Source organism: Balaenoptera ricei, chromosome 14 (genome assembly GCF_028023285.1).
Source record: "Balaenoptera ricei isolate mBalRic1 chromosome 14, mBalRic1.hap2, whole genome shotgun sequence".
NCBI lineage: Eukaryota > Metazoa > Chordata > Mammalia > Artiodactyla > Balaenopteridae > Balaenoptera > Balaenoptera ricei.
Genome location: NC_082652.1, coordinates 28,014,251 through 28,038,134, shown reverse-complemented (window position 1 = coordinate 28,038,134; position 23,884 = coordinate 28,014,251). Strand labels below are relative to the sequence as shown.

The 23,884-nt window shown below is 55.9% G+C and overlaps 1 protein-coding gene across 3 annotated transcripts; it reads right to left on the bottom strand.

Annotated features, from left to right (window-relative positions):
• Nucleotides 1-146: 146 nt before the first annotated feature.
• Nucleotides 147-21,251, bottom strand: DGCR8 (DGCR8 microprocessor complex subunit). Of its 3 annotated transcripts, XM_059895321.1 has the most exons (15): nucleotides 21,130-21,251; nucleotides 16,357-16,585; nucleotides 15,585-16,258; nucleotides 14,980-15,139; nucleotides 13,009-13,151; nucleotides 12,565-12,847; nucleotides 11,089-11,286; nucleotides 10,830-10,931; nucleotides 10,171-10,269; nucleotides 8,844-8,926; nucleotides 4,580-4,680; nucleotides 4,230-4,336; nucleotides 3,196-3,323; nucleotides 2,143-2,256; nucleotides 147-1,847 (listed from the first exon to the last, which is right to left on the bottom strand). In XM_059895321.1, the coding sequence occupies exons 3-15, from the start codon at nucleotides 16,245-16,247 to the stop codon at nucleotides 1,764-1,766; spliced, it is 2,265 nt and encodes a 754-aa protein (XP_059751304.1). In that variant the 5' UTR covers nucleotides 16,248-16,258; nucleotides 16,357-16,585; nucleotides 21,130-21,251; the 3' UTR covers nucleotides 147-1,763. The 3 variants fall into 3 exon arrangements, with proteins under 3 accessions (XP_059751304.1, XP_059751302.1, XP_059751303.1); XM_059895319.1 differs by having other exon boundaries at nucleotides 15,585-16,585; XM_059895320.1 differs by having other exon boundaries at nucleotides 2,143-2,253; nucleotides 15,585-16,585.
• Nucleotides 21,252-23,884: the final 2,633 nt, after the last annotated feature.

Below are 23,884 nucleotides of genomic sequence, written 5' to 3'. Positions count from 1 at the left end.
TCATTGCAGTCCCATCCCCAAAGGAATATACCTCCCAGTGACCACAAGAGCTAGGGGTGGGGTTGGGACACTGCTCAGCTGCTCTGGCCTTCAGGGCAGCTCTGGCCAGTTGAGGACCCATGGCCAGAAGAAAAACAGACCAGCCATTTCCTTTTGGACAGTTTTGCTTTATGCATTCAGACAGTCAAGGCTCACCCCTACAGCCATGGCCCAGCCGCCACCTGGGAGGTACACACAGGGTGGTGGCCACCCAGAAGTGGCCTCAGCACAGACTCCCCCTGCCCTCTGCCCCCACAGTATGGCTGTGTTCACAGGATACTTGCACCCACACACAGGACAGAGGAAGGAAAGAAGGACTCGGGGAGGCCTCAGTGAGGCTCACCTGCCTCCAGTGTGCACAAAGCTTTGGTTCGAGGTGGTGCATCTGACTGTTTTAAGGGCAAACAGTTATAGTCAAATGGTTATTCACAACTGCAGATGGGGCAGGACAGAAGCAAGTGTGTAATAATAGCAACTTGATTTGCGGACTCTTTTACAAAGGTCAGCACAGGCGCCAACCTCAGTCACAGGGGGTGGCAGGGAACAGAAAATACTGTCTCCTGTAAAAACACCACACAAGGGGAGGTGTCCAGCACTGTGCCATGAGCACACGGTGCCCTGAACAGGTGCCAGGGGCGGGGAGCCAACGGCTCACAACCAACTTGGACTGCTGGGACTCAGAGGGGACAGATCTACCCCACACCTGTCCACAGGGGCCACCTAGTCACCTGGCTGCACCAGGCGGCTGCTCTCAAAATCCAGTGCCGCCCCAACATGCTCGCACCAGCTCTGGAGAGGAGCACCAGCATGTGAACGCACTGCACTGAGAGTCGTTTCCTCTCAAGTCCACGAGCTAAAATGCGTTAACTGTTCATATCTGCTACATGATTCCAAATCTATCTTCTACTCTCACTGTAAAAGTTTCTTTCCAAACGCTAAAATATCATAAAAGCTTTAAAAATTGATGGGTGGACAGACTTGACTGTGCAAAAATCTAGTAAAAAATTGCCAGAGGCCAGCGAAGGTGAGGGGCCTCAGTGTCTAAGAAGGCATGTTTTGGGGGCATTAAGACTTAGAAGAATGCACTGCACCCCAGCCCAGGCAGGGGCAGCAAGCTGGGCAGGGACAGGTGCCTTCATCCACATCACGGGCAATGCATTTCAAGGCAAAGAATGATCACCTTGGTGGTTTGCCTACAGCCTCTGAAAAATAGTTCTGATACTAAGTTGTGTTTATTTTAAACCAAAGAGGTCTGAAATACTCCTTCCTAACTATAACTTTTTTCAGAGAAAAAAGGAAAACCCAGGAGGCGGGGAAGGGGATGGGGTGCCAGTGTGCACCTTCTGGCCAGGTCCCTACGGTGCCCACGGGAGCCCCAGGCGCAGGGCTTTCTCATTTCATGTCATCCAACTATCATTTCTTGTCAGCGCCTGTTACATACTAAAATTCGTGAAAACCTTCATAACACCAGTCTGCAGCATGTCCACACAAGCAGAGGTCCATGGCGACCTCCCACCTCTCTGTGTCCACCTGTGTGGCAGGCTGAGTCGATGCTTTAACACGGCCACCCAGACCTGTGGGTGGCCCCCAAGGAAGAGCTGCGTGGACCTGGCTGTCAGACACGCAGTGGCGGGGGACTGTGGACTGGAGACCCGGGGCTGCAGAGTGAGGGCAGGTCTCCCCCGCAGCAGAGCTGGCAGCCCCTGAGCCCGGACCACCAACCATCACACGTCCACAGTGCACAGGGGCTCGCCGCCAGGCTGTGCAGATGCCATGATGGACATCTTGGGCTTCTTCCGCGTCTCCTCCTGGAAGAATAGCCAAGGTCAGGGATGTAGGCAACATGGGAACCTGCAGCCCAACCTCGGTGAAAGGCTGGTGGCGGGGCTGCAGAATGTGCGCGATTCGCAGGGCACCACGTGCTGGCACTCCTGTGGGCATCAAGACGCATGCCCGGGAGTGCAGGGTCAAGGAGGTCACAGCCACCAGGGATTTGAAGCTGCCCCGACAAGCCCCACGGGGACCCCACATCAGCGCACAGGAGGCCAGGGCCGCCAGCTCTCCAGCACTGCCACAGCCCGAGGGCATGTGGGCGGGCCTCACCCTCTCCTCCGCCAGCCTCCGCATCTCCTCCTGCAGTTTGCTCAGGATGTGCAGGTTGGGCTTGTTCTTCCGGGCAAACTGCTGCAGCTCAATCACACTCTTGTCCGACGTCTCCTGGGGAGCAGAGCCGGCTCACAGGACCGTCTGGGGCCACCCCTCCCTTGACCCGCCTGGCTGGCTGCCTACCGGCTGTCCCCACTTCTGCCACTGCCTCCTCCTCCTCCCCGGCCCCCTTGGCCTCTGACATAGCCACTGGCCAGGCACTCGACATGCCCAGAGCCCTCAGGTAGGAGCGACCAGGACACAGCCTCGGCCGGGGGGACAGCACACTGCAGGACAGGACTCGCCCCGGCACTGCGGCCCCTGGGAGCCTGTGGGGCCCAGACGCTGAACTCCCTGCAGGCCCGTCCAGGGTGAAGAAACCACATCTGAGGATGCCTGCTGGCCATGGGTGCCACACTCCCCTGCCCCTGGAAGGACACCTTGCCTGCCAGCTCCAGGGGGGCTCCCACCACGGGCCCAAGCAAGCTTTCTCCCCTCACTCACAGCCCAGCACGATGCACAGAAGCACAGACCTGAAGGCAGAGGCTCAGCAACGCAGGGCCAAGCACCTTGGGGCCCAGTGTCCCCTCCCCTCACCCACCCTGTCAGGGCGAGAGCAAGGAGCTCTTCACAGACGACCTGGGGGTCACCACCCACAGTCCCCACCCTCCACACCCACCACTCACTGGGGTGGCTGGTGACCCAGACTGTTTCTGTAAACGTCAGGGAAAAAAAAAATCAAAGAACATAAACCTCGCTTCCCTGTACTTCTCTCCACCCCAAACACAAAAACCTAAGGGTATTGGCTAAAATCTTGAGATCTTGGCCCAAAGAGCAGAAACAAAACAGATGACACACACGGGCTGTTGAAAGTTGGGTTAGTTGGCCGAGGAGAGCTGTGTGTGGTCTGCTCGCTCTCCCTCTAGCCCTGGCCCGCACCCCATCCCCTCCCCGTGCAGCCAGAGCCTGACTCTGCCCCTGGCCCCCCGTGCCAGCAGGGGGCCCCATTACCTGTTTGACCATCTTGCTGCTTTCACGGCCGTACATGCGCAGCAAGGACCCCCAGTTCTTGACATGTGGGTGCAGCAGCTGAAGGATCTTCTGAGAAGCTAACTGTTTCCCGACTCGCTTATTCTTGCCTGAGAGGAAACATGGAGAGAGGGAGTCACAGATACCAGCCATCCACAGGGCCACCTCGTCCAGACAGGGGCCCTCCCGACGGGAGGGGGCAGAAGGCACAGCCGCTGCACTGGGCACAGCACCTCAGCCCTGCCCGTCCTGCAGAACAGCCCATCAGAAGCTCGGGGAGGTCAGGACACACCCAAGGCCACAGCTTATGAGGCCTCACGGCCCCCAGTCCACATCTGCCGATACAGAGGACGCACCTGCAGGGCAGACACAGGGGTCGGGGAGCATCCAGAGGGCATCCTGTGCTGGGGACATTTCTAGATGGAGAGAAGGTGGGGCCAGGGTGCAGAACAGGCCTGGAGAGCAGCAAGGGCCTCTGGCTCAGATGGGGGATCTATCCTATGCCCTGCCCACCTGCTCAGGGCTGGTCTCAGCAAGGAATGGTGTCTGCAGGGCACAGGGCACATCCAGGGCCTGCTTGGTCATGACCTTCTCACTTACCCAGTGCTGGTCTGTGTTTACAGTAGTTACACAAAGTTTCTTTTCAAGTAAGGTTATATCCAAACACCAGATTAGGTGAAGAGCACAGGTGGTGCCCAGCAATAGCAGAGGGCCCTGCGGGGGGGCTCTGCTGCTGTCTTAGGAGGCTCCTGCTCCCTTTACAGGGACCGAGGGCTGGACAGGGGCAGTGGTGGCAGCCGGGGAGCAACACAGCCCAGCCAAAATGACCAGCCCGGGGACGGGACACCCACAGCTGCACTCAGGCCAGCTGTGACTCAGACGTGGACATGAGATGCTGTGGGCACAACCGTGGGCAGTCAGCATACAGCTGAGGCTCGGCTTATGCCAGGGCAGTGGTCCCCGGGATCACTGAAAGCCTGTGTGTGGGTGTATTGGGGGAGGGGTGTGTGTCTTACACCAGCCGCGCACTGTGTGCTTGCCACACGCCATGACATATTCACTCTTCTGGTTTTTACCAGGAACCACTTCAAACTTGATGGAGGTGTCCCCCATCCCATGGTTTCTGTAGGAGAAAACAGACAGTAGGTGACATCAGCTGAGGGGGACGAAATGGCTGCTTCCAGAAAGCCCTCCAAGGGCCCATCAAGACAGCACCAACCCTTCTCCCCAAACCGCTGCTCTGCCCAAGAGGAGGGACTCTCCCACCACACGCCATCTGGCCCCTTGGGTGGAAGGGTGCTGGGCACCCCAGAGAGGCCCCCATGCCCGATGGCCAGGGAAGCACCCCACCCCCCACCCCCCTTACCTTTTAAGGCACTCATGGAGGATCTGGTAGGGAGATAGCAGTCCAGCCTTGCTGGTCAGCTCGTAGACTCGCGAGTCCTCGATACTGATGTGGTTAAAATACTACAAAATGAAGCAGCCGGTCATAGTGCTGGCCACACCCACAGCCCCGTGAAGCGGTTCCTGTGCTGCCGCCTCTCCCAGGGGCCTCCTGCCCCCACCACTACCTCTCGGAGACATTGCACCCCACATCCCACACCTCCCCGCCCAGCAGCCCGTGACACAAACGAGGAATGGCAAGGGCCGGGCTGCCTGCCCGCTGGCCTGGGGAGCCCATCCTGAATCAGAGGCTGATCAGACGACCGGTCAGAAGTCTAAAGACACACAACCTTCGAAGAAAAGCTTGAAAACCATCATAAGTGAGGTTATAGAAGAGAGAAAGTGACCAGATACGGCAGAACAGAAACGTGAAAGGTTCTTAAGAGGCGACGCCCAGCTGGTTCAGGGAGAAAAAGGAAGCTGGTGATAGGGGCATTGCCAGCCCAGAGGTGGCTCTGACCCCATGGCCCCCGGCTCCCACTCAGGACTGTGGCCCTCCTCCCGGGGCAGCCATAACGCAGAACCACACGCTCCTTCGAGGCGTCTCAGGGAGGTGCCTTCCCAGACTGTCCAGTTACTAGGGCCCCAGGTGTCCCTCGGCTTGTGGCAGCATCAACCCCAGCCCTGCCCTCTTCGTATAGAAGCCTTGGAACCTGCTGCTCTGGCAGGGAGGGGGCTTCCTCCCCACCCAGCATCAGGAGGCGGCCCTGGTTCCAGCAAGCAGGAAATCATCCCCCTCTGAGCACAACCCCGCCCCCCCAGCACCTCAATGGGTCCGCCAGCCAGAGGCACCCCGAGCCCCTTAGTCAGGGTGTCTGCGGAGGCATCGCTGTGTGAGCCAGGCTGCTCAGACCCTGGCCACGAAGGATGAACCCAACCCCCAGCACCACCCCTCCCCGGGCACTGGGGGAGGCAGAGGACAAGGCTGGAAGTCCAACCTCTGACTACATGACGGTTCCCCTGGCAACCAACCCCCATCCTCGGGGCTTCCAAAAGTCACCTCCTGAACATGAACTCAGGCGTAGTTGAAGGGGTTAGAATAGAACGTTCCCTTCACTTTTATCAACTGGGAACTATTTCAGGAACTGGAGACAAAAACCAAACGTTAATTTATTTACTACATTAGAAGGTCCCACCAGGAACCAAGGACAAAGACCAAACGTGTATTTTATATCACAATATCACAAACACATACACACCTAACAGCCCCAAAATACATGAAACAAAACCTGACAAGTGAAGGGAGCAATAAACAATTCAACAGTAACAGCTGGGGACTCAACACCAGTCCAGACAGAACAGAAAACCCACCAAGAACGAGAAGAGCAAACCCCACACCAGCTCAACCCATAGATGCCTGTTCACTCCACTCAGAAACACACAGTGCACATCCTCTCAGGCGGTCACAACACAAGCCTCAATAAACTTAAAAGGATTGACTGAAATCACAAAAACTATGTTTTGAACCACAATGGAATTAAGTTAGAAATCAATAACCAAAGGAAATTTGGGAGATTCACAAATATATGAAAAGTAAATGCTCCTAAAATAACCGCTGGTTTAAAGAAAAAAATTACAAGAGAAATTAGGAAAATACCTTGAGACAAATGACAAAAGAAACACAACATATATTAAAGCAAAATTACGGGATGCAAAGTAGTACACAGAAGAAAATTTATAGCTGTGAACTCCACATTTAAAAAGAAGACCCCAAATCAATACCTTAATCTTAAGACACTAGAAAAAGAAGAAAAAACTAAACCCAAGGCTGGCAGAAAAAAAGAATAATAAAGGCAAGAGCAGAAATAAATAGAAAATAAAAAACCAATAGGAAAAAAATCAACAAAACCAGAAGTTGGATATTTGAAAAGACCAACAACATTGACAAACCTTTAGTCACACTGACCAAGAGAAAGGAAAGACTCTAGCTGCTAAAAATCAGGTATAAGGGGCTTCCCTGGTGGCGCAGTGGTTAAGAATCCGCCTGCCAATGCAAGAGACATGGGTTCGAGCCCTGGTCCAGGAAGATCCCACATGCCATGGAGCAACTAAGCCCATGCGCCACAACTACTGAGCCTGTGCTCTAGAGCCCGCGAGCCACAACTACTGAGCCCGCGTGCCACAACTACTGAAGCCCACGTGCCTAGAGCCTGTGCTCCGCAACAAGAGAAGCCACCACAATGAGAAACTTGCGCAGCCCAATAAAGAGTAGCCCCTGCTGGCCGCAACTAGAGAAAGCCTGTGCAGAGCAATGAAGACACAATGCAGTCAAAAATAAAAATGAAATAAATTTATAAAAAAAAAAAGTTTAAACAAAAGGATCATAACGGAATACTATGAATGTGTATTTATCAATAAATTAGATAACCTAGATCAAGTGGGAAAACTCCTAGAGAGACACAAAATCCCAAAAGTGGCTCAAGAAGGAGTAGAAAATCTGAAGATGTATAACAAAAAGATTGAATCAGTAAATAAATAACTTCAAAACCAAGCAAAGTCTAGGCTCGGACTGTTTCACTGGTGAATTCTATCAAGTGTTTAAAAAATTAATAACGGGACTTCCCGGGTGGTCCAGTGGTTAAGTATCTGCCTTCCAATGCAGGGGACGTGTGTTTGATCCCTGGTCAGGGAACTAAGATCCCACATACCGCAGAGCAACTAAGACCGTGTGCTGAAACCACAGAGCCTGCACGCCACAACTAGAGAAGCCTGTGTGCCGCAACGAAGACCCAGTGCAGCCAATAAATAAATAAATAAATGAATGAATGAATGAATGAATAAATATCGTGCTTGCATGGTATATCTTTTTTTTTTTTGGCTGCGTTGGGTCTTCGTTGCTGCGCGCGGGCTTTCTCTAGTTGTGGCAAGCGGGGGCTACTCTTCATTGCAGTGTGCGGGCTTCTAATTGCGGTGGCTTCTCTTGTGATGGAGCACGGGCTCTAGGCTCACAGGTTTCAGTAGTTGTGTCACACAGGCTCAGTAGTTGTGGCGCAGGGCTTCGTTGCTCCACAGCATGAGGGATCTTCCTGGACCAGGGCTCGAACCCATGTCACCTGCATTGGCAGGTGGATTCTTAACCACTGTACCACCAAGGAAGCGTGTGGTATATCTTAAAAAAAAAAATTAATATCAATCCTTCGCAAACTATTCCACACAATGAAAGAGGAAGCAACACTTCCCAACTCATTCTATGAGGCAAGTATTACCCTGAAACCAACACCAACGACATCACGAGCAAAGAAAATACAGAAGAGTATCCCTTGTAAGTACAGCTGCAAAAATCCTTAACAAATATCAGCGAGCCAAACCTGTCAACGCATAAAAATGATTATACACCATGACTGAGTGGGATTTACCCCAGGAATGCAAGGTTTGTTTACCATTCAAAAGTCAATGAAACACCCCCCCACATCAGTAAAGTCAAAGACAAAAACCACGAGATCATCTCAACAGAAACAGAAAAAACAAAATCCAGCACCCATTCCTGACAAAAACTGTCAACAAACCAGGAGTGGAAGAAACGTCCTCAATCTGATAATACTCACAACTCACATAGCACGTGAAGTGGAAGAGGCCAGTCGCAAAGGAACATACATCGTATGATTCCACTGACAGAAGACGTCAGAATTGGCAAATCCAGGGACAGAAAGTAGGTGAGTGGCTGCTGGGGGTTGAGGGGCTGGGAACGGGGAGAAATGGGGGTGGCTGCTAATGGGGACAGAGGTTTTTTTTGGAGTGATGAAAATATTCTGAATGTACAAAAATCCACTGTACTGTGTAGTTTAAAAGGGAAAAATTTATGGTGTTATAAATAAGAATGCATTCTTCAGAGTGAGAAGCCCTTGCTACAAATAATCATAGGACCATATTTACCCAAAAAACTTAACAAATAGTTTTAAATGGTTCTTAACATAAAGAACAATCTAGCTTTTGCAGCCTCTGCCTCAAAGGCTCACTCCACTTTGGATCTGCTGTCAGCAGAGCGTGGCTTCCTTCCGAAACATTTACCCGCAGTTTCTCACGACCCATGGCAAGACACAATGACAGAAATCTCCGACAAGAACATTTCCTCTGCTTGCACAAAGACAAGCAGGTCTCTTTGATGAAGTACAAGAGACGGAGCACCCGGCACCAGGGCGATTAAACCCAAGCACAGCCTGACACCAGGGCGGGCTCACGACCCTCACCTCCAGCTCCTCACTGTCTTTGGGCTTCTCCTCAGAGGTCTGTTTAACAAAGTCCGGGATGAGGATTTCCAGCGTGGCCCGGGCTGTGGAAAGAGGAACCCTGAGGGTGAGGGTGGGGTCCCCACGGCCGAGGGGAGCCTGGGCCCCGGGGACAGAGCCCCAAGAGCCTGCAGGTGAGGCATGGGCAGAGGGTGCGGTGGGGAGCAGCAGCCGGGCCAAAAGGACACTCTGGGGAGGTGCCTGCAGGCCCGAGCGCAGGGGTGGCGGGAAGCCGAGTGCAGGCACCCCATGAACAGGGGTGCAAAATGAAGAGCACATGGGGAGGAGCATGGGGTGGGGGTGGGAGGCGGGGCACCACGAGGATGGCCCCACCCACTATGGGACCCTCACAGGCTTCTGCTCCGAGACCCCAGGAACACCCCACTTGTGAAGCAGGAAGAGCCTTTGGAGAGAATCTCTCTAAAATGGACAGGAGGCCTCCTGGGGACCAGGCAGAGCTTGTGAGCCCAGCACAGCTTCACACAGGGTCAGCCAGACAGTAAGGTGGGGTCCCATCACCCTCGGCATTCGCCACCAGAAGAGAGCAAGGCCCAGGGGCACTCTGAGCCCCGGAGCACACTCCACCAACCCAAGACTCGGTTAGACTGCGATAAACGCTTCGCACTGTGTAAGGGGCAGAGCTGCTCTGAAGACAGTGTGGCGATGGGGGCGCCAGGGCCCGGGGTGCATCCATCGCGTGCCTGCGATGTGGTCCACTCCCCAGAAGAGGCCAAATAACCCTGGTGCTGGGGCTAAGTGGCTTCTGGAAAAGCACGCCAACAACAAGGTGTACCAGGAATATAGCCAGCGGCAGGCCACGGGCAGGAGGAGCATCAGGCGTCCACCAAAAACCACCAGCTTTCCCAAGGGCCTGCTTGGCTGTGTTCCGAGAGTGGCAGTCCCAAGTCTGGAGCTGGAAGGACTTGGAAAATGGTCCTCATGGACGTCAAAACCACCTGAGGAAGATGCCGCCTGTTCTCCTTCTCAGCACACCCCTGGCTTGCTGGGTTTAAACAGACGGTGCCCTGGGCTCAGGCAGCACAAAGAAACCAGCATCTGTGAGCACTGGGGACGGGGCGGGAGGCGCTGGCCCAGCCATCTGAGTGGAAAAGGGCCTTCTACTTTCATTTCTCACGTTTTACTTTTTCTATTTGAATCTTTTCCAGTGAGTACATAATTTAAAAAGATTCAAGTAGATTACATAAATAAAACAGACTTGCCCCATCCACAGCCTTCCCTAGCCATTGGTGGGCCAACACGGGTCTCTGACACCAAGCAGGCACATTACCAGCTTTATTCTTCGCAAGTTTTTTGCTGCTTGCCGTTCCAGATCCATAGGTCACACCGTCGATGGTCACCGAGGCACCAAAAGGCTCACTTGGGTTCTCTTAAAATTAAAATTACCATTTCAAAACACACTTGCCAAGACGTTAAAAGCATACTTGCACATACACAATCTGCTCACACTGACAGACAGACGAGGTGGGGGTAGGGCTGCTGCTGGAAGGCAGAGGCCTGGCGGGGGGGGTCCCTGAGGCACTGGGATGGGGCTGAGGGACAGTCAGCAGGCAGAGAGCATGGCCAGGAAGTCGAGGGGGACAGGGACCAACGTCTGAGAAAGATGGATGGAGGAGCGCGAGCGGTGGGACGCAGACATTGTGAGCCAGAGAAGCAGGAAGACGATGGCGGACGCTGAGCTTCTGGTTTTCACTAAAGAGTGATGAGGGCATCCAGAGGACAGCTGGTGGCCATTGCAGGGCTGCGGCCCCTCCACCCTCGGAGGCTCAGTGGGGAGGGGGTGTGGGGAGGTGACCATCTGATCCCCCTCGACCACCCCTCTCGTTCCTACCCAGCAGAGGGGACTGACAGTCAGCTCCCGCCTCCCCGGCGGTGACCCCAGTGACGTGCTTGATGCTTTAGGAGTGAGATGGGGAAGGTCACACTCACCACATTCAAAGAAGTTGTACACAGGGCGGACCTTGAGGACGCGCTGCATGTACTCGTGCAGGATGCAGACCTCCGACTTCCCATTGGGGTTGATGACAAACTCTGTGACAAGAGGGGCCGTCTCAGCAACAGCAGGGGCCGCAGCGACCACACCTCAGCCCGCAGGGAGAGGACCTCTACGCCGCAAGGCAGACACAGGCCGATGCAGCACCCTTGGAGCACACATCCCAGGAACATCAGACCTGCGAGTCCCGCTCACCTTTCTTCGTGGGCGCGTCCTGCACAGACAGAGTGATGAGCTTCTGATTGGCCGGCAGGATGGGCCTCTCTGACTCAGCCTGTTTTCGCTTCATTTCTCGGTTGAACTGCCGACGCTCAGCCCATGTCCTGAACTTCTTCACGGTAACTTGCTCGAAGTCAAAGCGTTTCTCCAGGTAGTTCCGAAACTCCTCGAGGTCTATACGGGATTCACCAGAGACCCAAGTCACGGACTCCCAACCAGTGGGTCACACCCTCCACCCAGTGAGCAGGACAGGTCCCAGCCACACGATACCCCCCCTTCCCCTTTCCTCTCCAAGGGCGAGGGAAGTAAAGAGTCACGTTCCTTCATTCTGCCAGCTCAAATTACCCTGCCAGGTCCCCTAGGGACAAATTTCTGGCATGTCCTTTAGTTTATTTAGAGCAAGAATACAAAAATAAACAAACAAAAAGGAACCTAAAAAAAAAAAAAAAAGCCAAGCACAACCAGCCTTTGGGACCTTTCTCCCCATACGGAAACAGGTGCCAGACGGCCAGCAGCAGCCGAGGCACCACATGCCCACCGTGGCTGCCCCCACGCCCTGCAGCAAGCATGCAGCTCAGGGCCATGGCACTCGTCCCACCTCTCCCCCAGGACCCCAGGGCTTCCTGTCAGCCTCGCTGGTGCCCTGCCTGCACCCCTCCTCCCAGCCAGGCAGATGCCTGAGATTCCACGTGAGCTACAGAACAACATGCTTGCACACTTAGTGACAAACCGAAACCACATAGTTCTTTACACATGAGTGCAGAGAAGCGAGTCTGGAAACAAGCGCCATGAGGTCAGAGGTGGGAGGCAGGTGTTTTCAGAAAAACAGGAGCACACTCAGGTGTGTCCTGCGTGTGCGGAAGGACGTTGTGAAGAGGCAGACCGTCAAGTTAGAGTCTTATAGGGAGGGCTCCCTTCCAGCTGGGTCCCGAGAACAGCCCACACGCTGACAGAGCTGGCCAGGACGGGGAGCTAGACACCACTGTCCCCCTCCTCAGCAGCAGCTCCAGCCCCTCACATGCAGGAGTTCCCAGACAGGCCGGGCAGTAGGACAGAGGCAGAGACCCCGAAAACGCGTGGGGGCTAAGACAGCATGCCACCACGGAAGAGATGCAGGAGGGACAGGGAGGAACGCCCCACACCCGAGAGCAACTGAGGGTCTGAGAAGGGGGCGGCACCCACACCACATGGTGGAGACGCCCACTCTGCGCACTGGTACACCAGGACTCCATGCGAGCATGTCCCATTTTCATGAAAAGCCAGACTTGAGGAAAGATCGCGAACATGACCAGAGAAAAAGGCAGGGCAGCACCAGTGTGCGGGTTGGGAGCAAGAGGTCAGGCAGAATCTCCTAAGCTCGGGGAGACGGCCTCTCCAGCCATGAGGGAATGGACAGGCAAGCACGGACAGGTCCCTTCCTCCTCAGGGACCAAGTTCACTCTGGAAACTTACCAACTGATTCATCTTTGCACACTTCCACCTTGGCCTTCACTTGCCCCAGGGCCCCGGGGGCGGCCTCGGCCCCCAATGGGTCTTTCTCATCTGGGGGCCCCAAGTCAGCCCCCAAGGAGTCGGGCTCTTCCAGGGGGAGCTCCAGCTCTGCAGATCGGCTCAGGGGCTTGGCAGGGGACACCTCCCCACAGGGGGAGAGCTCGCTGTTTTGCTCCCTTTCCTCATTGTCTTTCATTTTCTTGTAATGCAGACAGGGGATGCTACTCAGAGGAGGGTCATGTTTCTGTGGATAGTGAAATTGCAACACAGGTTACAAGGATGGCCCCAAACGTCTGAACGTCCGATGCCTTTCACCTGCCTGTCTGGCTGCAATGCAACGTGGGCAGACATGCATGCTCCTCCTACAACTTACGAGACTAAATTCACGACTGACGCGTCCCCTACCCGTATGCTTCCCGTTCCCAAGAAGTATGGCCTGGACCAGGTGACCACCCGAGACTCTCGGTGCAGGTACACGGGGACTCCGGAGTTATGGAACGTCATGATCCACCCGTCCGGCAGTGGTTCTGTAGGTGGGCGGCCACGACCTGCACAGAAGACAAGAACACCCTGCAATCACTTAAAGACACTTGTAACTGAGTAAGAACTGTCAGGATGTTTCCAAAGTTACAACCCGTGTCAGAAACAACAGCAAGGTGGACCCAACGTTACAGAGAACCTCTAAGAAGTAGTAGTGGGGGAACACCCCGCCCTCCACTAGAGAAAGCCCCAGCCAGCCCCACCTGCAAAACTCTGCTCTCCCTCTGCTGCTGTGCCTGTCCCTCTGGGTGTGACCCACAGGCTCCAAGTCCCTCCGTGCAGCAGGAAGCTGTCCACCCTGCTCACTGCTATACTCCCCAGCCTAGAACGGCACAGGCACACCACGGAGCCCAGAGCAGGGTTCTGCAAGACACAGGGCCTCGCCACAGCTCTGCCTCCACGGCTGGCAAGCACCGTGGACACTGACTCCCCGCCCACCTCCCACAGGTGTGGCCAGAGGCACCGCAGGGCCTGGGTAGGCTTCGCTAGTAACTGCACATCTGTGGATCACTGCTCCCTGTGACCAGGTGACAAGCCTGTGCTGTTCGAGCTGCCACTGACAGCCCTGGCTGCTGAAAAAAGCACATGGCAAAGACTTAAGTAAAACTTATTTTTCTTACAGGTATTGGGAACAAGTTAAAAATTCAGAAACGAAAGTGAAAAACCAAGTGAAATCTAAAAAGACACATATGAGATGAAAACAGCACCAGCTACTCTCACAGAAAAGGGAATGACACCCTTGTGCCAGGTCTGACACCCACACGTGGCCAACACCAGCGGACACCTGTGTCAGGACGGCCCTGGGAGGGAATGTGAAGTTGGACACGCACAGACCCCGTCAGGCACCCCCATGCCCACCGTGGGCTGAGCTGGGAGCTGTCTGCAACCAGCTCTGGGCTAAGTAAGGAGAAGGAGGCACTCACACAGCTCAAGCTGAGCACATCATGGGACAAGGCATGTCTGCGATAGTGAGCTGTCACAGAGTTGGCCCGGCTGCCCGGAGAGCTCGCGTGCATCTCATAGTCTGTTACTGTTCCTGCTGCGGCCCACTTGGCAGACGCGCAGCCCAGCACTGCCAACATGTCCACTCCGCAGCCAGGAGACTGTACGCCGGCCACCCTCGGTTTCCTCCCATCATGCTGGCCACCTGCGCTGGTGCTCAGCAGAAGGTGTAACCTGTGTGCCTGAGTCCTGTGTCCCTCCAGCCCCTTTCCACCGCCCACCTGACACCTCCACCTAGACACTGAGAGGCGCCTCCAGGCCAAGACAGAAACAGACACGGAGCCCCCTCAGACCTCTCCGCGTCAGCAGGGGGGCTGCACGGGCCAGCTCTGGGCGCCCCCTGACCACTCCCCACCGCGTCTCTGACCCCTCCACCTCTGCCCACTCAAAGTGCAGGAGTCACACGTGCACCGCGAGCCGTGCTTTCAGACCAGACTGTGGAACGAGTCCTGCCTGCTTCCAGTGGCTCCCCCGACACTTGGCACAGAATCTAGAACCCGGACTGCAACCATCACCAGACACCGCGCCGAGCAACCGCCTCTGGGCCCACCATCCACACCTCTGGATGCCCCCTCCCCAGGGATCTGCCCAACCCCCTCAGAAGGCCTCTCCCCGCCACGCCGCACAAGCCCAGCTGCTCTGGTTTCCACAGCATCTGCACCACCTGCAGCTGGGCCATCATGCATCTGGGTGTGTCCTCACATCTTGTCTGTTTCCTGTCACCAGACAGGACCCTCCTGGCCTCAGACGCACACCTGCTGCCTGACACCGAGGGCTCTCATGCCCGTACGTGCAAAGCCCCGTGAACACTCGCTACTTCCTGGCCCGACTTACTTTTGAGCACTGTTTTAATCTTGGTCATCATTGGCTGCACACTTGTCTCTCCGTCTGACGGGTGATCGCTGTCTCCTCCGTATTTCTCCTCCATCCGCCTCTTTTTGGGAGCACAGAGGCCCTCTTCCAGCAGAGCATCAACATCGTTGTCAAAATCATCCTGCAAAATATGCTGTTCAGACACCACAGCCCCCCGGTGCCCTCCAGGCAAGTGTCACAGTGTCACTGACAACGACACAGAAAGGAGGCGCTCTCGGGGGCCTAGGTGTGCCTCTATGTTGCGTGATCATCTGAAAAACAAATGGGATGAAACCGCCAGCTGAAGCACACGCTCAGGCAGGTGCCCGTGCCACCAGGGAGCGGGGCCAGCAGCTCCTTCCAACTCAGTTGGGACAAGGGTACGAGGCAGACCTGTCAGCCAAACTTTTCATTAGCAAAGTTTGAAAACCTGGACTCCTGATGGCTTTCTCTTTTCACATTTACGTTTCCACCTCCTGTGGGTGTTCTTTGCTCTGCAACATCAGCTTTACAGAGATGCTGCGATTCCCAAACACCTCTCTTTGGGTTTTGCTAAGAGTGCTCCAAAGGAGGGGACGCCGACATACCTCGTAGGAGAACTTCAAGGCCTCTTCGTCCACTCTGTCTCTCTGCACGATCGCTTTAGCCGTGAGCCCGCCTGCTCCTTCTTCATCTAGCTCCAAATTGTCAGTAAAATCTTCTAACTCATCCAGCACTGCGTACTCCACTCTCTTTTCCTGATCCAGCTCATTCTCCTCATCCTTCTTATCCGCACTCTCACCCCCTACGCCTACCCCGTTACCAACACTCCCGCCAAAGGGACAAGCATGCACGTCTCCACTGACAGGGCTAAGGGCCAGACCGCACTCTGCCCGCGCGTCGCGCTCCGCTCCCGTGTACAGCACCTTCCTGTCCTTACTCCTGCAGCTCTCGGTAAAGCTCACGCTAATCTTTACATCCTTAAGCAACTTAAGGTCAGGGGAGAACTTCCGGACCGCAGGTGCGTGCCGGGCGGTGCGCGGGCTGTGGCCACTACAGTTCGGGTCTACGAGGAGGCGGGCCTTAGAGAAGGATCCTTTGGAGAGAAGAGAAGCTCCGTAGAAGTTGAGTGGGTCCTCAGCAGGGGGTTCGGCCTGTCCATCACCACCAGAGCCAACGTCCATTACCTCTGCATCACTGGACGTTTGCAGGGGAGGTGGTGGAGACTGTCCACGGGGCAGCGCTCGGAGGGGGCAAGCTTGGTTCTCCATCACCGCTCCTCCTGCGGGCTCACGCGGGAGAGGAGAGGGGCTCTCACATGTCTCCATAGTAAAAGTGGTTAAGACTATTTTAAAAGACCAGAGTTTTAAAAAACCTTACATAAATCTATACAGCTAACATGCACAAGTCCGTCGAGACCCGGGTGCCGTCCTGCCCGCGCTGCACACGCTGGCGGCTTAGTCAAGCTGGCCACATTGCTCTTTTCATTAATGTAGACAGCTTTTAGAACCACTGCCTCAATTATTGGAAATCACAATGCACTCAGCTTAAATGACTGACGACTAAGCGAGTCTGTCCTCAAGCCGGAGGGGCACCCGTCTTCCTCCACCTGCAAAGAGACGTAAAGGCGTCGTCACAACGCAACAGAGCCCTCCGTGTCCTGGTACCAAGAGCCCAGTGCTATTGACAGCGCAGTGAAAACTTAAAAGAATGCTGCCTAAAAAGAGAACCTTCTATGTTTCAAAACAATCGAACTTTACTTTTTTCTTCAGAACCTAAATTGTACCTTAAGTCCCAAATTAAATACTTTAATTGTCCACTGTAATTCCAACTTGAGAAGCACAAAAACCATATTATATTTAGGCTCAAAAAGGATTAAAAAAAAAAAAATCCTCCACTAAACTTCACCGCAGCACCCCCTAACTCAGTTTACAAGGCAAGCCAGCATGCAATGCAAGGCTGCCCTTTCCAGAACACACAGAAGGTGTGCAGCTTCCCTCCAGCACCAGAGCGACATGGATCCACTCACCTGCGAGGGCTGGGTCAGTCAGAGGGCAAGCGGGAGACCCTCGGCTCAACTCTGCGGCACTAGGGCCAGGGGCTCTGTCACCCGGGACCCTGGGGCACGTGGATGGGGACAGTGATGCAGCGGGCTGGGGGAGCCAGAGGTGGCGGGGTTCTGTTCCCGGGAGAGGTAGGGGTGGTGGCCGCAGGGAAGGGAGCCCAGCCAGGGTGGGTCGGGGGAGCCGCAGGAGACAGCTGGAGCCAAGGCACGGGGAATCCTGGGAGCCACCCGGAGCCTGGCTCCATCCTGGGGGGCAACAAGAAGCCACCGGGAGTGAAGAGACCCTTAGGCCACAATTCAGTCCCTACTCGAGAAGGGAGGCCAACAGCTGCGCCAGGCACAGTGCCCGCGCCCTCGAGAACAGCAGAGACATAGAGTTGACCGCACTGCTGAGTGGGCAGAGGTGAAGAGCTGGGACAAGGGGGCCGTGACGACCAACGAGGCCTCTCCCCAGAGGGACAGTCAAGCAGGGCCTGCAAAGGAGGGCGCCCCAAGCCTCTGGGCAGACCCGGCCAACGGGGCTGAGGCCGCCAGGACACATTAGCCAGGCGGTCACCCAAACCGCAGGAGAGGCCGCCCAGAGAGGGAATGCAGACCGAGAAGAGGGCTGAGGACGCAACTCTGGAGAAGCACAACGGAAAGGAAGACACAAGGCTGAGAAGGCAGGGCAGGGGGCCATCCAAACACAGGGGCCTGCAGGAGGGAGGGCACCCACCAGAGCAGAAGCACGTGCAGACACGCACGCATGTGCTCACACGTACACCCCCACACCGTGCAGACACACGCACAAACATGCCATATGCACGCAGATGCAGACACATGTGCGTGCCCACGCCCACTCGGGGCACCTTGCTGGTTGCAGACAGAACAGGAAACAGCAGACACCACATGTTTAAGAAGTTTACAGTGAAGGGACAGAGCGTGGTGGTTGAACTTTGAAGGGGACATAACATAAAAACCAGAGACTTGTTTAGATTTGATTAACTCATCCAACAACTACCCAAAGACTACCTACTCTGATGGGGGCACTACCATGAACTACAGGGCAACGACCACTGACTGTCAATCTATTTCCTAGATTCTAAGATGTCTTCACATTTCTGAATTCAGTGGGAATTTAACATAATACCTCCCCCACAGGTATGTCTGTCAAAGGTGCTAAGGACCAAGGAAACATAGCACACAAATGATGACAGACTCAGAACCGCAGTGATCGCTGAGGCTGTAGCCAGACACACACGAGGAACACTGAGTGGAGTAGGGCCAGTCTCCTGGCACCAAGAAAGATCATTTCAGAGAAGGACAGAAGGTCAGCATACCCAGTGCTACAGAACACAGATGTGACCAGGACCAAACCCCTCGGCACCAGGCAGGTCTGCAGAGACCCTAGCAAGAGCCAACTCGTGATTCTGGGGCTGAAAAGGCTAACATGAAGAGATGTGAGGAGACGGGGGGCACTGAAGATACACTCGGCATAGGACGGGGACACCTGCTACCACGTTCAAAGGCTAAGAGCAGCACGAAGCCAGGATGATAATGATAAAAACTGAAGAATAGAAGCCTTGAAGAGCTGCAGAGTGGAGTCTCCAAGGAGCCGTGGAGAGTGTGGTCCTTGGAGCTCAGGGAAGCTGCCCAGCCCCAAGGGCAGCAGCTCATGCTGAGGGCTCCACAGCAGGCCATCCTAAGCAAGCTCCTTACCATTCCTGTTGCCTGTCGGTACCTATCAATACCTTCCAGGTGGTACACACATACCGTTTTAGATGCTGAAGACATGAGACAGACAAAACCCCTGGCCACAGAGCTCACATTTTAGCAGAGAGACTGACAAGTAACAACTAAGAAAAACTGAGAACCGTTCAAGAAAAAACAAGGCAAGGAGTTGGGGAAGGGGAGGTAGCTTCAAAAAGGGTGGGCAGCAAAGGCCTCACAGCCAACGTCCACCCGAAGGTAGAGGAGTGGGCCGGGTGGGTAGCTGGGGTGGGAGGAGGGGACATTCCAGGCAACAGCGAGAAGAGCAAAGGCCTCCGGGTAGGAGCGTGGGGTGGCAGGTGACAGCAGTATGCCCAGGGGGGAGAGAGGAGGCCAGGTCAATGAGGGCGAGGGAGAGCAGGACTCTGGCTCTTATCTTGAGAGATGGGCCACTGGACAGGAGGGTCCAAGCGGTGAGGTCACATGATCCAAGGTCAGCAGTGGCAACCAACCCTCAGGCAGGCCCTGTTCTAAGCACTTTATGTACTGTCACTCACCAGCTCTTACACAGCACTGTGAGAAAAAGTTAAGGATAGAGAAATGAAGCAACTTGCTCGAGGTCACACAGCTAGAAAGTGGTGGAGCTGCTTTACCACCCAGGTAAGCTGGCTCCAGTCTGTACTGCCTCGGGATTACAGTCTTGCAGTTTAAAAGAACCACTGTAGGTCCAGAAAAACCCCAGGTGGGTGGACAGTAGGAGGAGCAAGGGTGAGAGCAAAGAAAAGAATAAAGAGGCTCACCGGGAGCTTGGACCAGAATGTCAAGCTGGAGGTGGTGAGAAACTGTCCTGAGGGTTGCATGGAGGCCTAGGAGTGACTCTATATTCAAGGACAGAGGTGTCACACGCAGAGGTGGTGAAGGCAGCATGGGGAGTGTTTGGGGTAAGTGAAGATCACAGTTTAGGTTTACACATGGCTACTTGGCATCAAAGTAACACGTGGGGATGTGGAAGAGGCAGCCACAGGCATAAGGCTGCAGCTCAGAAGGGAGGCGAGGGCTGGAAATGGAGATGCAGATGTCAAGGAGAGACGGCATTAAAGCCAGGAGACTGGAAGAGATCACCAAGGAGTAGAGGGCAGCTCCAACCTGAAGCCGAGACTGGCCAAACCAGTCAGACTCACTTTCCTACCCCCAAGGTCACGGTTAGATTATAAAACCCCTGGGAAGTGCCCTGCACAGTGGCTGGCCACAAAGGGCTCAAAGGGTGGCTCTCCTGCCATCGGCCTCACTACTGCTTCAGCTGACTGCACACACGGATGCAAACCTTGCTTGCCAAGTGGACCGTAAGCCAGCAGCAGACTTGCAGCAGGCTCCCCTGGATCCCGGCACAGGGTAAAACCGAGACGCTTGGACAGTGCCCTTCACTGGAGTCCGTTTGCTGGGCTGGCATGGAGGTGCCGTCAGTGATGGTCCAGCGCTGTGGCTGCTGCCTTTCGCTCAAGCCTCTCCGCGCTGCAGCCTCCCGCCCAACCCAGCAGCAGTATGACCTCATCCCGTCCTTTTGTCATCCTCCATCGGCCTCACATCCCGCGCTTACAGGCGGCACTGCCGACTGGCCATTCACTCCCTCTGGTGGGTGACCGCCTGTGGCAGGGTTTGGCCCACTCTACCGCCGCCAGGAAACAGGATCCCCGCCTAGTGGTTGGCCTGGCACAGTCCCCAGCCCCAGAATGGACTGTCGTGCACCGGGTAACAAGGTACATGCAAGCATGCAAATGACAAATCAAGTTCCTACCCTGAGCAACCCAAGTCCATCGGACGACACCTGACAGGTACCACTGTCAACAGGTTGCCACCTTCCACTTATTTCTATCATGGTCATTGTTACGACAAAACCATATCCTGATCACCTACGTGACACTCAGTCCGTGAGCATTTGGTGAAGACGGGCGACTTCTCAGATTTCCCAAACTGTGTTACACCCGGCAGGGTCCTGGGCGAGCACCGCCCCTGTTGGTACCTTTCCCGCCTGAAAGCCATCTACGGCTTCGGGCCCGCGGGACGAGGGACCTCCTCACACCCCGGTGTCTGCCCGGGAGGAAAGCGACCGGCGCGGCGCCCCCCGGCCCGGGGCCCGCCGCCGCCCCCGGCCCCAGCCCAGAACCCGGCCCTGGCGGGCCCCCCGCCCGCGCTCCGAGGCCCGTGGCCATGATGCTTCACAAAGGCCGGGACTCGGAGAGGCCAGGCCCGCCCGCGCCCCCGCCGCCCGCCGGACCCCGGCCCGCGGCCTCGGCCCGGGAGGGAGGGAGGGGAAGGGCGCGCCTCACGCAGGCCGCAGCGCCGCCCGCCCGCCCGCCCGCTCGCTCGGCCGCGGGGCGCCCCTCGCGCCCCGCACCTACCTCCGGCGCCCGCGGCCGGCCCGAGCTGCCCGCAGCCCAACTGCAGCGGAGACCCCTACTGCCCGGCCGCCGCCGCCGCCGCCCTCCAGAAGGGCCGCGCGGGCGCTCTCCAGTCGGCGGGACCCGCCTGCCGCGCGGGGCGAGCGGAGGGCGGACCTTGGCGCGCGCGGCCAATCCGGCGCGCGGCCGCCCCGCATTGGGGGAACCGCAGAGCGGGCTGCAGAGGCAGCCAATCGGCGGCGCGCGGCGCTCCCGGCCACGGCGCACGGCCCAATGGCGCGGCCACGTGGGCGGGACCAGGAGCTGAGGCCGGGGCCGCGCTAACGGTCGCCGCCGGGGCGGGGCTCGTGGCGCGGAGGACGGCGGCCGCGAGGGGCGCCGGGAACAGGGAGCGCGGGTGACGCCGGGAACGGCAGAACGCGGAGGACGCCGGGAACCGGGAGTAGAGGGTGCCTATCCGGTGTGGACGGTGCGGACGAGACCGTACACATAGAAACATCACCCATTTTTCCATTTAAAAGCATTAAACATAACCACTAGGGGGAAAAAGACAAGTGTGCGCAAGTGTCTGGCACTTTTCCATTTGCTGATCCTGCGCGAGGAGCCTTGACAAAGGTGCTGAGCCGTGGAGCAGGGACCGTTCTTGCTGAGGCGGGAATTCCCAGGAACGCCGGGAACACGCTCTCCCGTCGGCAGCCGGCACGGTGGCTGCTGCAGACAAAAGCCAGGGGTGCTAGACAGAGGGCAAAGAATGAGAAACAGACGGGGGTTGTCAGTTGGGCAGAGTCGCAGAGTTCCCACCCGCCCCAGACTCTAACTGCAAAATGAATACAGTGATTTTGCAAGAAATAACCTGGGAGACCCCTTCACCAGGTGACCAAAGGTGCGCATGACCAACATCAGAGGATGCACTTGAAAGACATGTGTTGCTTTGTGTGTTGATGCCTCGATAAAAATGAAAAAAGCACCAGTAAAGGGACGTATGGAGGGCTTCCTGAGAGGGACATGTATCCACATTAAAGCCCCAAAGGCAAAACCTGAATGTAATCGTGAAGAAAGATCCAGCAAACCCATAGGAAGGCCCTTCTACCCAAAAAACTGGCCAGTGCTTTTCAGAAAGTGTCAGGATCGTTCAAGTCAAAGACAGACTGAGGAGCCGTCTTGGACTGAAGGAGAGACAACTAAGTGGGATGAGGGGTCTGAACTCAGACAAGGGTTATTAGCAGGACAGTTGGTAAAATTCAGAAAAGGTCAATGCTAATTTCATGGTTGTAATACAGTTTACTGTGGTTAGGTAAAGTGTTACAGTTGGGAGGAATTGGGCAAAGCATACTGGATTCTTTGTTCTATTTTTTCAAGTTTGTAGCAAGTTGAAATCATTTCCTAAAGAAAAGCGGGCAGGGGTGCTGCAGGTGACTAAGCTGGAGACCTACCCAGGCCCTTCCCTCCCTGCCTGCCCCTCTGCTTGTCAGGCTGTGCCAGGGGACAGCACCAGGAACCCCAGTGGACACCGAGCCCCGTAAGGGTCTGGCTCCTGGACTCAGCCAGCTGCTGACCTTGTCCAGCGCAGTCAGAGCCCATGGGAACCCTCAGCACACCACCCTCCAACTAGCCACCTCGCCACGCTTTGTTGCTTGGTGAGGTGGGGGCCCCGCCTACCCCAGTCAGACCTGAGACCTCAGCCCTGCACACTACAGCCAACTTCCACTCGGCTTGGCACCAACCGGGTGATGAACAAGGACCTTACCACGGGACCTCCCCACCATCCCCACCTGGCTCCAGCCTTGGAGTCACAAAGATCAACACCTGGAAGTTGGAACTCCAGCCCAAGCTGGGGGAGGAAACTTTTCCCTCTGGAGAGCCTGGATGATGCCATCTGCTGGCAGATGAGACCAAAAGATGGGATGATGGGGGGGGAGGGGGTCTCTATGGGCAGAAGGCCAGGAGCCCAGGCCTGATGGGATTAGACCCAAGGTCCCCTGTGTCCCTGGGCTGGCCACGTGTGCTCGTAGACATGCCTCTGCCTCGCTCAGCTCCACGCCTCCAGCCTCTGTGCCTGCACACCTCCACTTGGCCATCCTGGAGCCGGAGAACAGAAGCAGCTCATCTGGGAAGGGGCAGAGTCTCCTCTGCCCAGGAGAAGAGACCCGTGTTGGGGACTCAGGGATCAGATGCATCTGGTGACAAGCACAGAGGCCTTTCTGGGCATGTCAAAAGCAATTCTAGGAGACAGCTTCCCAGGGTCCTGAACCCACCTACAGCACCGACCTCACTTCCAGACACTGGCCTGAGCCAACGGGGCCTGGGAAGGGCCAGCACTGTCATCCTCAGCTCTAACATCTACCTGGCCTGGGCATCAGGATACAGGGGTAGACAAGAGAGGAAAGGTCCCGACTTCCTGGAGCTCTTGTTCCGACAGGGAGACACACAAGAAACAGTCAATCAAAATGCACAGCACATCAGACAGCGCTTTCTGTTACAGAGCAAAGCAGAGCAGGGACCAAGGGAGGGAAGACTGCCTTAGACAGGTCAACTGCCCGGGACTTCAGCAAAGACCTGCGGGACACAAGGGGGAGTGCGGTTTGGGTGTCTGGGGAAGGAGCCCTTCAGGCAGAGGGGACAGCGAGAGCAAAGGCCCTGGAGCAGGAGCAGTGGCAAGAGCCAGGGCAAGTGAGGCGAAGGCAGGGGTGCCAGGCAGCAGGGTGAGCTGGGTGTGGCAGGACCCCGAGGACCACCTCGCCCTCATCCTCTTCTC

Coding starts and splice junctions, on each gene's coding strand:
- DGCR8 (XM_059895319.1), bottom strand. CDS start 16,304: ATGGAGACATGTGAGAGCCCCTCTCCTCTCCCGCGTGAGCCCGCAGGA. Junction 10,932..11,088: donor GGACGCGCCCACGAAGAAAG/GTGAGCGGGACT, acceptor CTCTTGTCACAG/AGTTTGTCATCAACCCCAAT. Junction 10,270..10,829: donor GTACAACTTCTTTGAATGTG/GTGAGTGTGACC, acceptor TTTAATTTTAAG/AGAACCCAAGTGAGCCTTTT.